At 37.9% G+C, this 13954-nt stretch overlaps 3 protein-coding genes across 3 annotated transcripts; all 3 read left to right on the top strand.

Annotated features, from left to right (window-relative positions):
• The first annotated feature begins 3291 nt into the window (after positions 1-3291).
• On the top strand, positions 3292-8985 carry LOC135793521 (epidermal growth factor-like protein slowdown). Its single transcript, XM_065304521.1, has 6 exons — positions 3292-3573; positions 7867-7992; positions 8049-8167; positions 8264-8485; positions 8584-8657; positions 8710-8985. Exons 1-6 carry the CDS (start codon positions 3335-3337, stop codon positions 8947-8949), a joined length of 1020 nt encoding a protein of 339 aa, XP_065160593.1. The 5' UTR covers positions 3292-3334; the 3' UTR covers positions 8950-8985.
• Positions 8986-9133: 148 nt separating this feature from the next.
• Positions 9134-9919, top strand: LOC135794358 (mitochondrial cardiolipin hydrolase-like). Its single transcript, XM_065305590.1, has 2 exons — positions 9134-9551; positions 9605-9919. The coding sequence occupies exons 1-2, from the start codon at positions 9134-9136 to the stop codon at positions 9892-9894; spliced, it is 708 nt and encodes a 235-aa protein (XP_065161662.1). The 3' UTR covers positions 9895-9919.
• A 256-nt stretch (positions 9920-10175) lies between these two features.
• LOC135794773 (IWS1-like protein) lies at positions 10176-13894 on the top strand. The gene is made up of 9 exons (XM_065306164.1): positions 10176-10379; positions 10454-11296; positions 11356-11566; positions 11711-12465; positions 12525-12538; positions 12593-12714; positions 12792-13315; positions 13380-13618; positions 13674-13894. Exons 1-9 carry the CDS (start codon positions 10364-10366, stop codon positions 13794-13796), a joined length of 2847 nt encoding a protein of 948 aa, XP_065162236.1. The 5' UTR covers positions 10176-10363; the 3' UTR covers positions 13797-13894.
• Positions 13895-13954: the final 60 nt, after the last annotated feature.

Here is a 13954-nt window from a genome sequence, read left to right as displayed (position 1 = left end):
TGAAAGCATGTTATTGTTGAGGTTTCATTCTTTCCCTAAACCCAGGAAGGTTTTTTTGTTAGGAAATGCGTTTTCTATTCTATACACTTGTGCAGAGCGGTGGCGGCAATGGCGGCGGTGAGTGGGTGGGCAACTAAAAGTTAATTGGAAAAGTTTTCATTGCCCGTCGGAGCGTGAGCTAACGTGCGCCCCTGCGCCGACAAATGCGTGCGCGTACTTTACAGCGCGAGTGCAAGACTTTTCAGTTTTCAATAAAATTGCATTTTGCGCAAACATTCAACGAGCGAAATTTCCAAAGTCAATAAAACATTTTCGGGCCATATTAAAATTTCCGCGCGCGCGCACGCCCGCAAAACTTGTAGTTTCGATGATGTTTAACTGGGAATTTCATTAAATAAACTTTTTAATGATGATTGTAGTGATGTATAATACAATTTATCATTTTTTGGACGGCAGGTGAGGATGTGTCGCGTATGAGTTTGCGCAAATTCGCGCGCTATTGACTAAAAGCATGTTTGCACTTTAATCCGCATTATAAATTCGCATCAATTTGGCTTGCGAGCATAAACATATCATCGTGCTTCATACATCATACGTTATGTTGCGCTGAGCGAAATTGCCAGCTACCAACAGCCGGCAAGAAAGTTGCATAACGATGCAACGTCTCAGACCTGCACGTCCTTCACAAAGTGACATCCAACATCATCATCAACTACATCAAACGTCTTTCGAGTAAACATAAAGTTGCAATTCGTAATACGCATATAAATATTGAAAAATGTGAGGGTAATTCACCAACAACATAACCTAACATCAATACTATTATATAAGTGTTGTGGAGCTTATTAAAACAATCAAAATAGTTGATTTTTTAGTCAAATTGCATTAAAAATTTATGAAATAATTTATGTAATTAGTATTTACTTGTAAAAGTGCTTTTTTGCAATAATTATGGTGTTTTTAGCCTAAAATTTGTTGGAGAAACCCAACATTTTACAATTTAGTTCAAAAAATTGTGAAAAGTTGTGTAGAAAGTGATAAAATTCTTAAATATTTTTGGAATTGCGTAATAAATATGAAATGTTCCAAAAATTTCAACATTTTAGTACAAAAACACACAATTCTTTAATTGAAACAACATTTTGCGTGATTATATTTCAATAACTACACTTTTTTGATGATAAAATGCGTAAATTTTATTTTTTTACAATTTTGTTGGTTTATATTAATTTTCTCGTTATAGCGTTAAAGTTTCTCTATGTAACGACGAAAAATATTTTCATTTCTAGCAATTATGAGCAAGAATATTTTTTCAATGACATGACATCGATGGTAACATTTGAAATATTGTTGTAATTATGATCCCAACATCCCTACAAATTGCAATGCATATTTCTATAACTTAAGCACGATTTTTCAGCTAATTTGTTGGGGTGCACGTTGCGTTATTAGAAAATCATTTAAACATAACACAAGTGAATACAACTGAGCGACGCGGAATTCATATTTAGACTTCAGGAAATATTTACCGGCATTTTTACTAGAGTAATTGAGTTTATAATCAGCTTACAAATGATTAAACTGCTGTCAATTCGCGTAAAGTATCAATATTTTGTTATTTTTAGTTCTTTGATGTAATGTTACCTCTAAACTGTAAAAATAACTTTAAAATACACAAAAATTTAAAGTTAATTCCACTGATAACCTAACCAAACATCAATACTATTAAATAAGTATCACTAAAGTAATAAATTTAGCTGTGGGTCGATTTAATTTCCGTTTTAGTAGTTTCTATTTCGTTCCGGGAGGGTTAAAGCTCCGCCTTTTCCGTCGACTCGACAAACCCGACGAACCGTTGAGGACGGAAGGATTTAGACGCTAGATTTCCGAGATTTACCTTAAGATAACTAATAAAACTGATAATTTATCGCCCAAAGTTTGATTTTCGACATACTCGTATATACGTAAACATTATTAATACCAATAATCGTATTTTGATTGTTTGTAATTCGTAAAATTTATGAAACAAAAGCCCTCAGTAGTTATTACTACTTAACAAGCCGCATGTGTGGTTTGTGCGGTTGTGCAATGCGTTGGAAAATTATAATAATCGAAGTAAAAGTGAGTCTCGTGTCGGTGGCTCCCTTGATGTCGCTCGAAGTTGGGGAGTTAATAACGAACGAGAGCGAAATCGGCCGCGACGGGCGACATCTTGACCGTGACAAGTCGCAAGCCGCAACCGGAGCATGAAAAACGAGCCGAAGATGACGAAAATGAAGCGGCCAAGAATGCGCGCTGTCAATTATTACGCCTGATTGCTGTAAAATGTCAAGCGGGCTTGTTTCGGCCATATATTAAACAAGCTGCTTGTAAGTGGAGTGTAATTACAATTAGTAATTTGCCACGGATTAAATTTTATTGTGTGCAAAAGTACAAAACGTAAACGAAAGAAAAAAGTATCGATTATTTGAATTACAGCTTTCAATATATGCAACTTAGCATACACAAAATATTTTTTATATTTTTAATACTTTTTATGTTTGTTTATTGAAAATAATGTTATTAAAATAACATTAAAATATAATCAATAGTTTTACAGCAGTGAATTGCTTATTAAATAACTAAATTTAGTAAAAATTTATTCTAGTTGCGTGTATTATGGGTTGCCTATAGTAAAACTCAATCACAATTTTTTCAAAATCGGTTACATAAATTTTTAAGTTTAAAGTTGTTTTCACTCATTTTTCCACGAAAAACTCACAATATAATAATATTTTTAGTATGTACTAAGTCCTAAATATATCCTACTTTGTCTATTTTGCAATCACAGTGCATAAACGTTAATAGAACAAGTCACAAAGTCAGAAGTCGACCCCGACATGCGAAACGCATTCAACATTCATACACCTTTGTGTACTCAGCAACCTTACAACCTCTTACAAGACTCTATCTTAACTTAAACAAAAGTCAACAACAAACTCAAACAACCTAAAACTAGTTTTGCAATAGCCCCATTTACAAACGCCGTGATTTTTATGTTAAATGCAAGCCACACGTGCGGAAAATTCAATCATTTACTCTAATTAACATGATTTAACAACATTATTAAATTACTTTGTTGTGTACAATATTCTAGGCGTCTTTGTCTTATCAATAACTTATCAATGACAAGTATGTTGTTGTTGTGGTGTGGAATGTTTCACTGTGGTTGAAGTAGTGTGACTTGAATCTTGCATCTTGCATCTCGAATCTCGAATCTTGCATCTTGAATCTTTCAGGAGAGTCCTGCGTTAGGACTCTCGCTGGTTTAGTCGTCGGTTAGTCAGTGAGCACAATGCTTCGGCCGCTGTTAGTCGCGTTGATTCTTGCGGGTGGTTTGATTCGCGACGCGCAATCAAGACACCATCATCTGCATCATCATGAGCACAATCCGCATGCGGAGGAAGTGATCATTAACGTGCCACCTCCACCAGCAGCAGAAACAACAGCGGTTGATGTTGATATTGATCGAAATACTGTCGTGGATGCTGCTACCGGTATTGTTTACAATCCGTATAGTAAACATCATCCAGGGTAATAATTTATTAATATTTTTTGGTTTTTGTTTTATTTTTTGAGATTTATGTCGACTGGTTGAGTTTCCGTCTGCATTTGCGTACATTTTTGTTTTTTTCGTTTCTTGTGGTGGTTGTAGGTACCTAGAGTTGAGGCAATAACGAGCAGACAATGCAAGCAGAACACGCGCGCAACGAATATAAATGCGTATCTAAAGCACCCGAAGGCGCAGACCGCGCAAACGGCACTAAATCGCTTTATTTTTCGCGTGCAATTGTGCACATCTCGAGTGTGAGTGGAAACAACACTGGAGAGCATGCGGGATAAGAATGAGATAAACGCAAGCAGAGCAAATCGTGGCGAGTTTGTCATTATATCAACAGATTTGCAACAGATTGCTGCGAAATGGGCAAAGTTTGCATTTTGCAACATGAAACATTAAAAGTTATTCTCAAAACTAGGAATTATTATTAGATTAGAAAGAGTTTTTAATGTAGGCAACCATATACTTAGAATAGCCTTGTTTTGAGTTTAATTAATTTCGTTATTTATTTTGTAACGACGAAAAATATTTTTATTTCTAGCAATTATGAGCTAGAATATTTTTTAAAGACATGACATCGATGGTAACATTTGAAATATTGTTGTAATTATGATCCCAACATCCCTACAAATTGCAAATGCAAATTTCTATAACTTAGCATGATTTTCAGCTAATTTGTTGGGGTGCGCTTGTGCGTTACTGAAAATCATTTAAACATAACACAAGTGGAATACAACTACAGGAAATATTTACCGGCATTTTTACTAGAGTAATTGAGTTTATAACCAGCTTAGAGATTAAAAAGTTGCCTATCTGCGTAAAATCGCAATATTTAGTGTTATTTTATTATTATTTTGGTTTCTCGATGTAACGAGATAAAATGGCTGCGATTGTAAATTTACTCTTCTTTGGCATCTTCAATTAAATACCACACAAAACATAATTTATGCCCTTGATACCGCCGTCGCCTTTAAAATTGAACCCCTTTTAAGTAGCCTTCTCTGCGCCATTATATTAATTTCGCAGACATTATAAACCCGTTTACGAGTGCAATAAAATCGTTGTACACAACGCGCCCGCACGGCCACTGCAGGCGTACAATTTGCATTCGTTAATTGGCTTTTATCGCTTTAATGGCGTCGCAGCCGCAAAAGAATAAATTACGTGCGTACTTGAAGGACAACATTTAAGAAAACTTCTTTGAAAAACCACATGAATAGCTAATTTTTTCATCGAATTTTTTGAATGCGTCAGCGGCATTTATGTTTACGTTAGCGCAAACTTACCAGAGCTATTTTTCACTGCCTGTAGGTTATATTTTGCGACGTATTTGTGTACCTATATTTATTCTCCTAGGTCCAAAATATCTACAAACCAAAACTTATCAAAATTCATTGAGTGGTTTTTGCGTGAATGCATCACAAACACACAAACAAATTACATTCGCATTTCGCATTGTTTTGTTTGCAACAGGAATATTGCCAAGCCACGAATTTTCAATCCCACGCCAGTCGTTTGTATCAATACAAATCCGTTTACTGGACGGCATAATAATCCCTTTATCACGGCCGCGTTGTCAGCACAATGGACTTCTGAAAGAAATCAAAACGCAACCAAACAGCAATTGAATTAAATCCAGCCATGTCTGCAGCTAATCCCTCACGTCGACTTTCAACAGTTTCAACTGCTTTACCGCTCGCACTGCGCCGATACAAATTGATATCTCTGTATTTGTTGCGTTCGCCAAGCTGAGAAAAGCCACAAAACCCGCCGTCTTGGTTTAACTTTACTTTAACTGTCAACAGTTCTTGTAGTGCTTTGTACTCGCTTTCGAACTTATTCGCGTTCTTGTCGATGCCGAGAATACTCGGACGTTAACATAACACCATCAGGAATTTACAAATTTAGTGGTTTTAAACTCTCAAGTTAATCTGCTGTACGTTTAGAACAATGTGTTTTGATATTTTTTGCTTATGTCGTGTCTGGGCGTGTTGTATTAATAAATTTACCCTTTAAGTAGACATAACTTACAAGCGTATATAATAAACTTTAAGTACCAAATAAAAACCAATGGAATAGAGTAAATGCATTGTTTGGGGTGTAAATGATGGGAAATTGGATTTGTCTAACTACAAAAAAAAAAACGCATTATGCTTATATCCATCAAACTAAACTGCTTTAAATGCAAATAAAGTAAAGTTGGTTGCATAACTATAAAGAAACGTAGGTATTAATTTTATTCTTTAGGCAAAACTTGTTAAAATAATTAAATATACCTGTAATTTGGATGAAAAAAGTTCAAGTTCAAAGGACTCGTCAAAACGTGTCAGTCTACATTTCCAGCACTTTTATAAACCTGAATTGTGTTTAGAGGATCTTTTACCATTACATATCGAAATATGAAAGTCTAACGTTCCCTCACTGACTTTTCGGCGTTAATTTCGGAGCAGCATTCTTGCTCGGATCAGCCATCGCGTTTATTCTTTTATTATTGCGATGCCACACTTTGAGGACCCGGAAACAGCAATTTATGCATGACTCAGCGGCGCTTAGTACGAGCCAAACGCATTTTTGATTATAACTTATCAGTCGTTTTTAAATTCATTTCCTGTAAATTTTTTGTAACAAAAACACAAATTTTGGATTTTGATTAAAAACTGCAAAATTCTGAAAAATTGCTTCAAAGAAACGCTAAAATGTCAAATCTTTTTCTTTCACCAAATGCAGTATTTATCAATATATGTGCTTGTGATATATACCGGTATGCGATATATCTCAGCGCAATATCGATAAACAGATGAGGTTAACAACAAATGTCGTAATTGCTTAGAAAACTTCCCAAATCTACATTGTAGTCACTTTAAACTTTTAAAGACCAACAAAAAGGTTCAGCAGGGCAGTTCAGAAATAATGTTTTCTATTATACTGGAGCATTCATCAAATCCGAAAATATGCAAATAAATAGCGCTTCGACACTGTGGCAATTAACATAAGTAAGATTGACTCTACCAATTTATAGATTAATCTGCAGTGTCAATTATCTTTGAATGTTTTATTTACTTTATACTTACAAAATACGAAATATTCCTAATTTATTTATTGAATTATTTTATAAATACCGGTATTACCGGTATACCGATATTTTTATTAAAAAAATGAAAAATTGATTACGAAATTTGCATAACAAATTTGATTAGAAAACTGTGATTCATTTTATGCAAAACATCGATCTCGTTCGCCGTCCGCACGCCGAAAAGATTCGATGATAAATGACGTCGAAAATGGTAACAACGCCAAAATCCACATTAATATTGAATGCTCAAAATGATAATTGCGTTGTCAATATATCCACACCGCGTTGTACATCCTGCGGGGAATTGGATATGAATAATTTCGCATTCCGCTCGGCGCACGGTTTGAGAGATATCTTAATAACTTCCAGGCATCGTCGCACGCCGCTCCAGCTTAGCCGCTTAGCAGATTAAACGGCGAAAAATCAAAGTCAAACCGCGCTCCAGAAAGACGTGATAAATTGATGAATGAGAGTTGAATTAATGATGGATCATGAAGTCGAATGCAAGTGCGGTCGCTATTAATTTATGCGCGGCAATAAGCGATAAATAATTACGCTGTGGAATGAACTTCACATTGAAATTGATTATTCTATTAAGTATATCTAATTAATTACGTACTATTATCGCTGCGCTTGTGGGAGAAAAATTATTTGAACCTCATAATCCGGTTATCTTTCCAGACTTATTTATTTTGAAGCGCATTGTTGGTGGTTGAGATTTATTTGATGGGGTGATTTCGGCAAAAGCTCCTGCTGATATCCATGCGCATAAATATCGGCCGCGCACAGCATGGTATTACGTTTATATCGGCGACATAAAGAACGCTCCAAAAATTCATGTAAATTACAAACTTATTAAAAATTCACGTTTAAAAGCGAAGATTTTCATTTTTACAAATGAAACTTTCTGGTTTTGCTAATAGAAATCTCTAAAGTTGTTATTTTATATTTGACAAATTAAATAGAAGCCAAAAACGCGACAAATCGTTGATTTTGTTTAGCATTTTTTGCATAAATAGGCAACCCAATCAACACCACACTTAAGTATTTCTGTATTTACAAAATAAAACAAATTCAGAGCAGAATCTGTTGCATTTTTAACAAATTTCTAGTAACTGTTAAACTACAAGTCTCTTTTCTCCCAATACACCACACCAAGAAAGAAATTTCATAGTATTTTTTTTTTATTTTACAGTCGCCATGTTTGCTCCAACCATAAGAATGTAACACAACCAGTAAAAACGCGCCAGTCTTTCTGCAAACCCACGTACAAGAAGTACACGCAGCGCTGCGAGGACAATCAATTATGCAGCGCGATAAGGTAGTTTTAACACGCGCCAGCCAATTATCGCTAATTAACAAAGCTTGCTCACCCAGGGTGGTATACGAGACCGGTTATCGGGACGTCGTCACCACCAAGATCAACAAACAAGTCTTTCATTATTGCTGTCCCGGTTGGAAACAAGCCACAAATAGAAGTTACGGCTGTCATACTCGTAAGTATAGACAACCAGTAATACAATACATACAGTATATACAATAAATGCATTGTTGGTTGCCTATAATAAATAAATTGTAAACTATTTTGATAGCTGTGTGTTCCGATGAATGCCATAACGGCGGTACGTGCACAAAACCGGAATTTTGCACATGTCAGCGTGGATTTACGGGACGCACGTGCGAAGTGGACCGCGACGAGTGCAAGGAGGAGAAGCCCTGCGATCAGATCTGTGTCAACCAGCCGGGCAGTTATCGCTGCGAGTGCAGGGAGAATTACAACCTGCAGGAGGATGGCCACTCTTGTAAACTAGACGGTTCGTACAAGCAAATCAACGCGTCTCTATAATTAGCGCATCAAAATGATTAATGGGATGTGCTGACCTCTGAAATCTTGTTTTCTTGTTTAATTTAGACGATCAAATTGGTTTCGAGGCGAAGGAAATGCAATTTGAGGAGCTGGATTCACGCATTCACAAAATTGAAAATGTAAAAACTAATTTAAAGTAAATTAAAAGTTTTTACTTAATTTAATTTTCAGATTTTGGAGGAAAACAATCCAGGAGCAATAAAAAATAGTTTTCGAGAGTTTGATGATAAGTTAACATATTTCCAAAAGGATTTCTCACTTTTAAAGCAAAATATTGTTCAAAAAGCAGAATACAAAGAAGATTTGACAGCGGTTAAACAAAAATTGGAGAAATTAGAAAAGAAATCGAATAAGATTGATGATTTGGCTGCGCGGTATGATAAAATGACGAAAGCCGTTTATAGATATTAATTTTAAGTCATAAAATAACATTTTAATCCTTCCTTTCCTTAAGAATCTTATTTTTATTCAAATTGCGTCTCATATTCAATCATTATCAGCATTGACAATGTGCGGGCACCGAACAAACAGTTTTTAGAGGTTAGAATTGTAAATACCTGCAAAGTTTAAGTTTAATTATTGTTGTAAGTTTAAAATGACCAGCCTAAAACAAAAACTCGCCTACTTGGCGGCAACTGCCATTCCAATCTATCTCTGGGCGAAATTAATACAGAATTATCTCAAATATAAGCAGCAAATCATTGAAAAGAAGAAAACACACAATAAACACAATTGTGTGGTTACATATTCGAAAGATTCCGGCATGTTTGGATGGCCTGAGTACCCGGAAAGATTACCACTGAATCTCAGCAGTTATGATAAGTTTCTTGAACCTGTTCTGTACTTTATTGACACTGCAAAATACAAATTGGATGTGTCTGTGATGATTTTAAATTGCCAAAACATTATTGATGCACTTGTACAAGCAGCAGAGAGGAATGTCAAGATTAGATTAATACTAGATGCTAGATATAATGATGTAAAGCAGAAGATGAGACTGCTTGTCAAAAAAGGTGAGTTTTTATTGTTTTGACTTAACTTTATTATAATTTGGGATGTTTTCTAGGTGTAAAAATAATGTATGATCAAAAGTTTTTGCATACTGATTCAATGATGCATAATAAGTATGCTATTAAGGATTTTAATCATCCTAATTGTTCAAGAGATTCCGGTTTTTCATTGTGTGGATCTATGAACTGGACTCAATCAGCATTCAGTGAGAATTATGAATTTTTGGTCTTGTCAAGCAATAGACAAGTGGTGGAAGCATTCAATAAGAACTTTGAAGAGTCTTGGGAGTTTCTACATAAAGTAAAGGAGACTAATATGCTTACTGAAACAATGTATCAACTGTAAATTGAAGAACTAAAAATTTGAATTTTATTTGCCATTTTTCTATATGCAACCAACATTACACGGTTGATTTGTGGGACAAGCGTATCAAAAAAGTTTCTCAAGTTATTTTTTATTCATATTTTTAAATGAGCGTTAATGTTAAGTGCGAAAATGTTTTAGTTTAGTATTAATTAACGAATACAAATTGTTTTCCACATGAAAATATCAAAGTTGTCTCATCGGTTGAGTTAAATTTCATTGTTTAATTTCGTATAAGAACACCATATTCCGCTTGGTCTAATTTGACATTTGACAGTTCACATGTTGGTTGTATTCATACCGATTTACAAACACCGACTGCGCATCGTATTTGGCATATTTCTAGTGGAATTAACGAATTTCTCCCGCATTTCTTCAATTATGTGATAGAATCAAACACAAACCACCTCAGCACACGTGTACTTTAGCGATAAAGCGCCAACTCTTCACAATGGAAGACGTCGCAGGTATAATTTTATATAATACATATAAGGTTAGAAAAATCACAGAGATCATTATTGATGTATAATATTCACACTAGCAGCGTCTCCGCACGCTGAAGAGAACACAAACCCCCAATCGACGTCGCCGCAGAGAAATGGCATTGTATCACCAGACTACATCAAATCCAATTCCGGATCATCACTGAAAGACTGTGAGGACCAGACTTCACTGAAACCAGCCTCTGAAGACAATGAGGGTGCACTCAATACATCAAAATCCCCCTCACGATCGCGCTCGCCTTCCAGGAGCGTCCATTCGAAGTCACGGTCGAGATCGCGCTCCAACTCCGACTCCAGAAAGAGCAGATCTCGTTCAAGGTCACGCTCAAGATCACATTCCGGTTCTCGCTCCCGATCTGGTTCACCAGCCAGAGACTCCAAACATGGTTCCAGGTCAAGATCACGTTCTAAGAATCGCAGTCGCTCGCGATCAGGATCCGCATCCCAGCGGAAATCTAGATCTAGATCAAGATCTGGTTCCGGGTCCAGAAAGGGTTCAATTTCTCCAAATTCTAAGCGGAATAGCCGCTCGCGGAGTCGATCTAGGATTAGATCCAGGTCTAGGTCGGGTTCCAGGTCCAGATCACGTTCGGGTTCTCGACGATCAAGATCAAGATCACGTTCTGGCTCACGATCAAGATCTCGATCCCGCTCGGGTTCTGGCCATCGATCGAGATCCGGCTCCCGCAGTCGATCAAGATCCAGGAGTGGATCCAGGCGATCACGGTCGGGATCAAGGTCAAAGTCTAGGTCCAGGTCCAGATCTCGTAGTAGTCGATCTTCTAGATCGAGATCTGGTTCGCGATCACGGTCGAGATCAAGAAGTCGTTCAAGGTCACGATCAAGGTCGAAATCTCGGTCGAGGTCTCGATCACGTTCGGGTAAAACGAATATATTGTGAAAATGATAATGATAATATGGATAACTCATGTTTTGATAGGATCTCGATCTGGTGCTAGCAGGAAAAGACGCGCGTCTTCCGGTTCGGAAGGTAGATCACCATCTAAGCACGAACATGATAGCAATGAAGCGGGAATCAGATGGCGCGCCACCTGCTGCCCGAAAACTTCTGTCCTGCCGAATATCTCGGACGATTCCGATGATGAAATTGATCCGGATCGCGAAACCAGTGGTATTTTTCGACTTATCACGTAAGAGTATTGGTAAGAGTGACAGATGATTGAATTATTTTTATAATAGAAATCATGGCATATCTGATTTTGATGCTATGCTTCAACGCAAACGTGAAGAACAAACGAAGCGAAAACGGCGTGATATTGGCTCATCAACGATAGCCAGTATTATCATTGCGCAAAAGACTGTGAGGACCAGACTTCACTGAAACCAGCCTCTGAAGACAATGAGGGTGCACTCAATACATCAAAATCCCCCTCACGATCTCGCTCGCCTTCCAGGAGCGTCCATTCGAAGTCACGGTCGAGATCTCGCTCCAACTCCGACTCCAGAAAGAGCAGATCTCGTTCAAGGTCACGCTCAAGATCACATTCGGGTTCGCGTTCCCGATCTGGTTCACCAGCCAGAGACTCCAAACACGGTTCCAGATCAAGATCACGCTCTAAAAATCGTAGCCGCTCGCGATCAGGATCCGCATCCCAGCGGAAATCTAGATCTAGATCAAGATCTGGTTCTGGGTCCAGAAAGGGTTCAATTTCACCCAGTTCTAAGCGGAATAGCCGCTCGCGGAGTCGATCTAGGATCAGATCCAGGTCTAGATCGGGTTCTAGGTCCAGATCACGTTCGGGTTCTCGACGATCAAGATCAAGGTCACGTTCTGGCTCACGATCAAGATCCCGATCCCGCTCGGGTTCTGGCCATCGATCGAGATCCGGCTCCCGCAGTCGATCGAGATCCAGGAGTGGATCCAGACGATCTCGGTCGGGATCAAGGTCAAAGTCGAGATCCAGGTCTAGGTCTCGCAGTAGTCGATCTTCTAGATCGAGGTCTGGTTCACGATCACGGTCGAGATCAAGAAGTCGTTCAAGGTCACGATCAAGGTCGAAATCTCGATCGAGGTCTCGATCACGTTCGGGTAAGACGAATATATTGTGAAAATGATAATGATAATATGGATAACTCATGTTTTGATAGGATCTCGATCTGGTGCTAGCAGGAAAAGACGCGCGTCTTCCGGTTCGGAAGGTAGATGACCATCTAAGCACGAACATGATAGCAATGAAGCGGGACCATCGAATGGCGCGCCACCTGCTGCCGAAACTTCTGTCCTGCCGAATATCTCGGACGATTCCGATGATGAAATTGATCCGGATCGCGAAAACCAGTGAGTATTATTTTTGCGACTTATCACGTAAGAAGTGATAGTAGATTGACAGTTGATTGAATTATTTTTTATAATAGAAATCATGGCATATCTGATTTTGATGCTATGCTGCAACGCAAACGTGAAGAACAAACGAAGCGAAGAAAGCGGCGTGATATTGATATCATCAACGATAATGATGATATTATCGCGCAATTGTTGACTGATATGAGGAATGCGGCCGAGGATGACCGCAGACTGAACCAGGCGTCACAACCTGCCACGAAGAAGATTGGCATGCTGCAAAAAGCGATGTCGCAGATGAAGAAACATGATTTGCAGTTGGCGTTTATCGAACACAATGCTCTGAGTGTTCTGACTGATTGGTTGGCGCCGATGCCGGATAGATCTATGCCTTCGTTACAGATTCGCGATGCCATTTTGAAACTGTTGTCGGATTTCCCGAGGATTGATCAGCAATCGTTGAAACAATCTGGTATTGGTAAGGCTGTTATGTACTTGTATAAACATCCAAAGGAGACGAAAGAGAATAGAGAACGCGCTGGGAAACTTATCAGTGAATGGGCGAGGCCTATTTTTAATTTATCTGCTGATTTTAAAGGTATTTTTGTTTTTTCTTTGATTAATGAGTGAAAAGAAATAAAATTTTGTGTTTTTTGTAATAGCTATGTCTAGAGAAGAGCGTCTCCAGCGGGATATTGAACAAATGCCGAAAAGACGCCGTGAAAGCGATGAGGGTTCTTCCAGTAGACGCGATAAAGACATTTCGAAAGCACTTAATGAAGATGGAAAACCTCTACGACCAGGTGATAAAGGATGGGTTGCACGGGCACGCGTTCCAATGCCTTCAAATAAAGACTATCTGGTTAGACCAAAGTGGCAATCTGAGGTGGACATTAGTAGAGTAAGTTTGTTTTCATCATAGAGGGCGAAATATTGATATATTTTGTAAATTTCAGTCATCGAAGAAAGCCATGAATCGATTCGAGCGCCATTACAAGAATTTCATCGACGGCAAACGAGCGAAACAAAGCCGGCGAGCTGTCGAAATTTCAATAGAAGGCAGGAATATGGCTTTGTAAGCAATTTAGTATTAAGGTAATCTTCTGATTTGATTTCTTTACCACCGTGCCGAATTATTTATATTTACAGCGGTGTATTGACGAATAAAAATAATTTTGAAGTCGAATTTTCTGTTCATATTTCCGTAGAGGGCGCTCGACCGCAACGCTTGCGCGTT

Source organism: Atheta coriaria, unplaced genomic scaffold (assembly GCF_025399875.1).
Source record: "Atheta coriaria isolate IRGN ID8LTWV9N9 unplaced genomic scaffold, Caltech_Dcor_3.1 hic_scaffold_6_pilon, whole genome shotgun sequence".
In the NCBI taxonomy this organism is placed as follows: domain Eukaryota; kingdom Metazoa; phylum Arthropoda; class Insecta; order Coleoptera; family Staphylinidae; genus Dalotia; species Dalotia coriaria.
This window is presented reverse-complemented; position numbering and strand designations above follow the sequence as displayed.

Coding starts and splice junctions, on each gene's coding strand:
- LOC135793521 (XM_065304521.1), top strand. CDS start 3,335: ATGCTTCGGCCGCTGTTAGTCGCGTTGATTCTTGCGGGTGGTTTGATT. Junction 8,168..8,263: donor AAGTTACGGCTGTCATACTC/GTAAGTATAGAC, acceptor CTATTTTGATAG/CTGTGTGTTCCGATGAATGC. Junction 8,486..8,583: donor CCACTCTTGTAAACTAGACG/GTTCGTACAAGC, acceptor TGTTTAATTTAG/ACGATCAAATTGGTTTCGAG.
- LOC135794358 (XM_065305590.1), top strand. CDS start 9,134: ATGACCAGCCTAAAACAAAAACTCGCCTACTTGGCGGCAACTGCCATT. Junction 9,552..9,604: donor GAGACTGCTTGTCAAAAAAG/GTGAGTTTTTAT, acceptor GATGTTTTCTAG/GTGTAAAAATAATGTATGAT.
- LOC135794773 (XM_065306164.1), top strand. Junction 12,715..12,791: donor GATCCGGATCGCGAAAACCA/GTGAGTATTATT, acceptor TTTTTATAATAG/AAATCATGGCATATCTGATT. Junction 13,619..13,673: donor CTGAGGTGGACATTAGTAGA/GTAAGTTTGTTT, acceptor TGTAAATTTCAG/TCATCGAAGAAAGCCATGAA.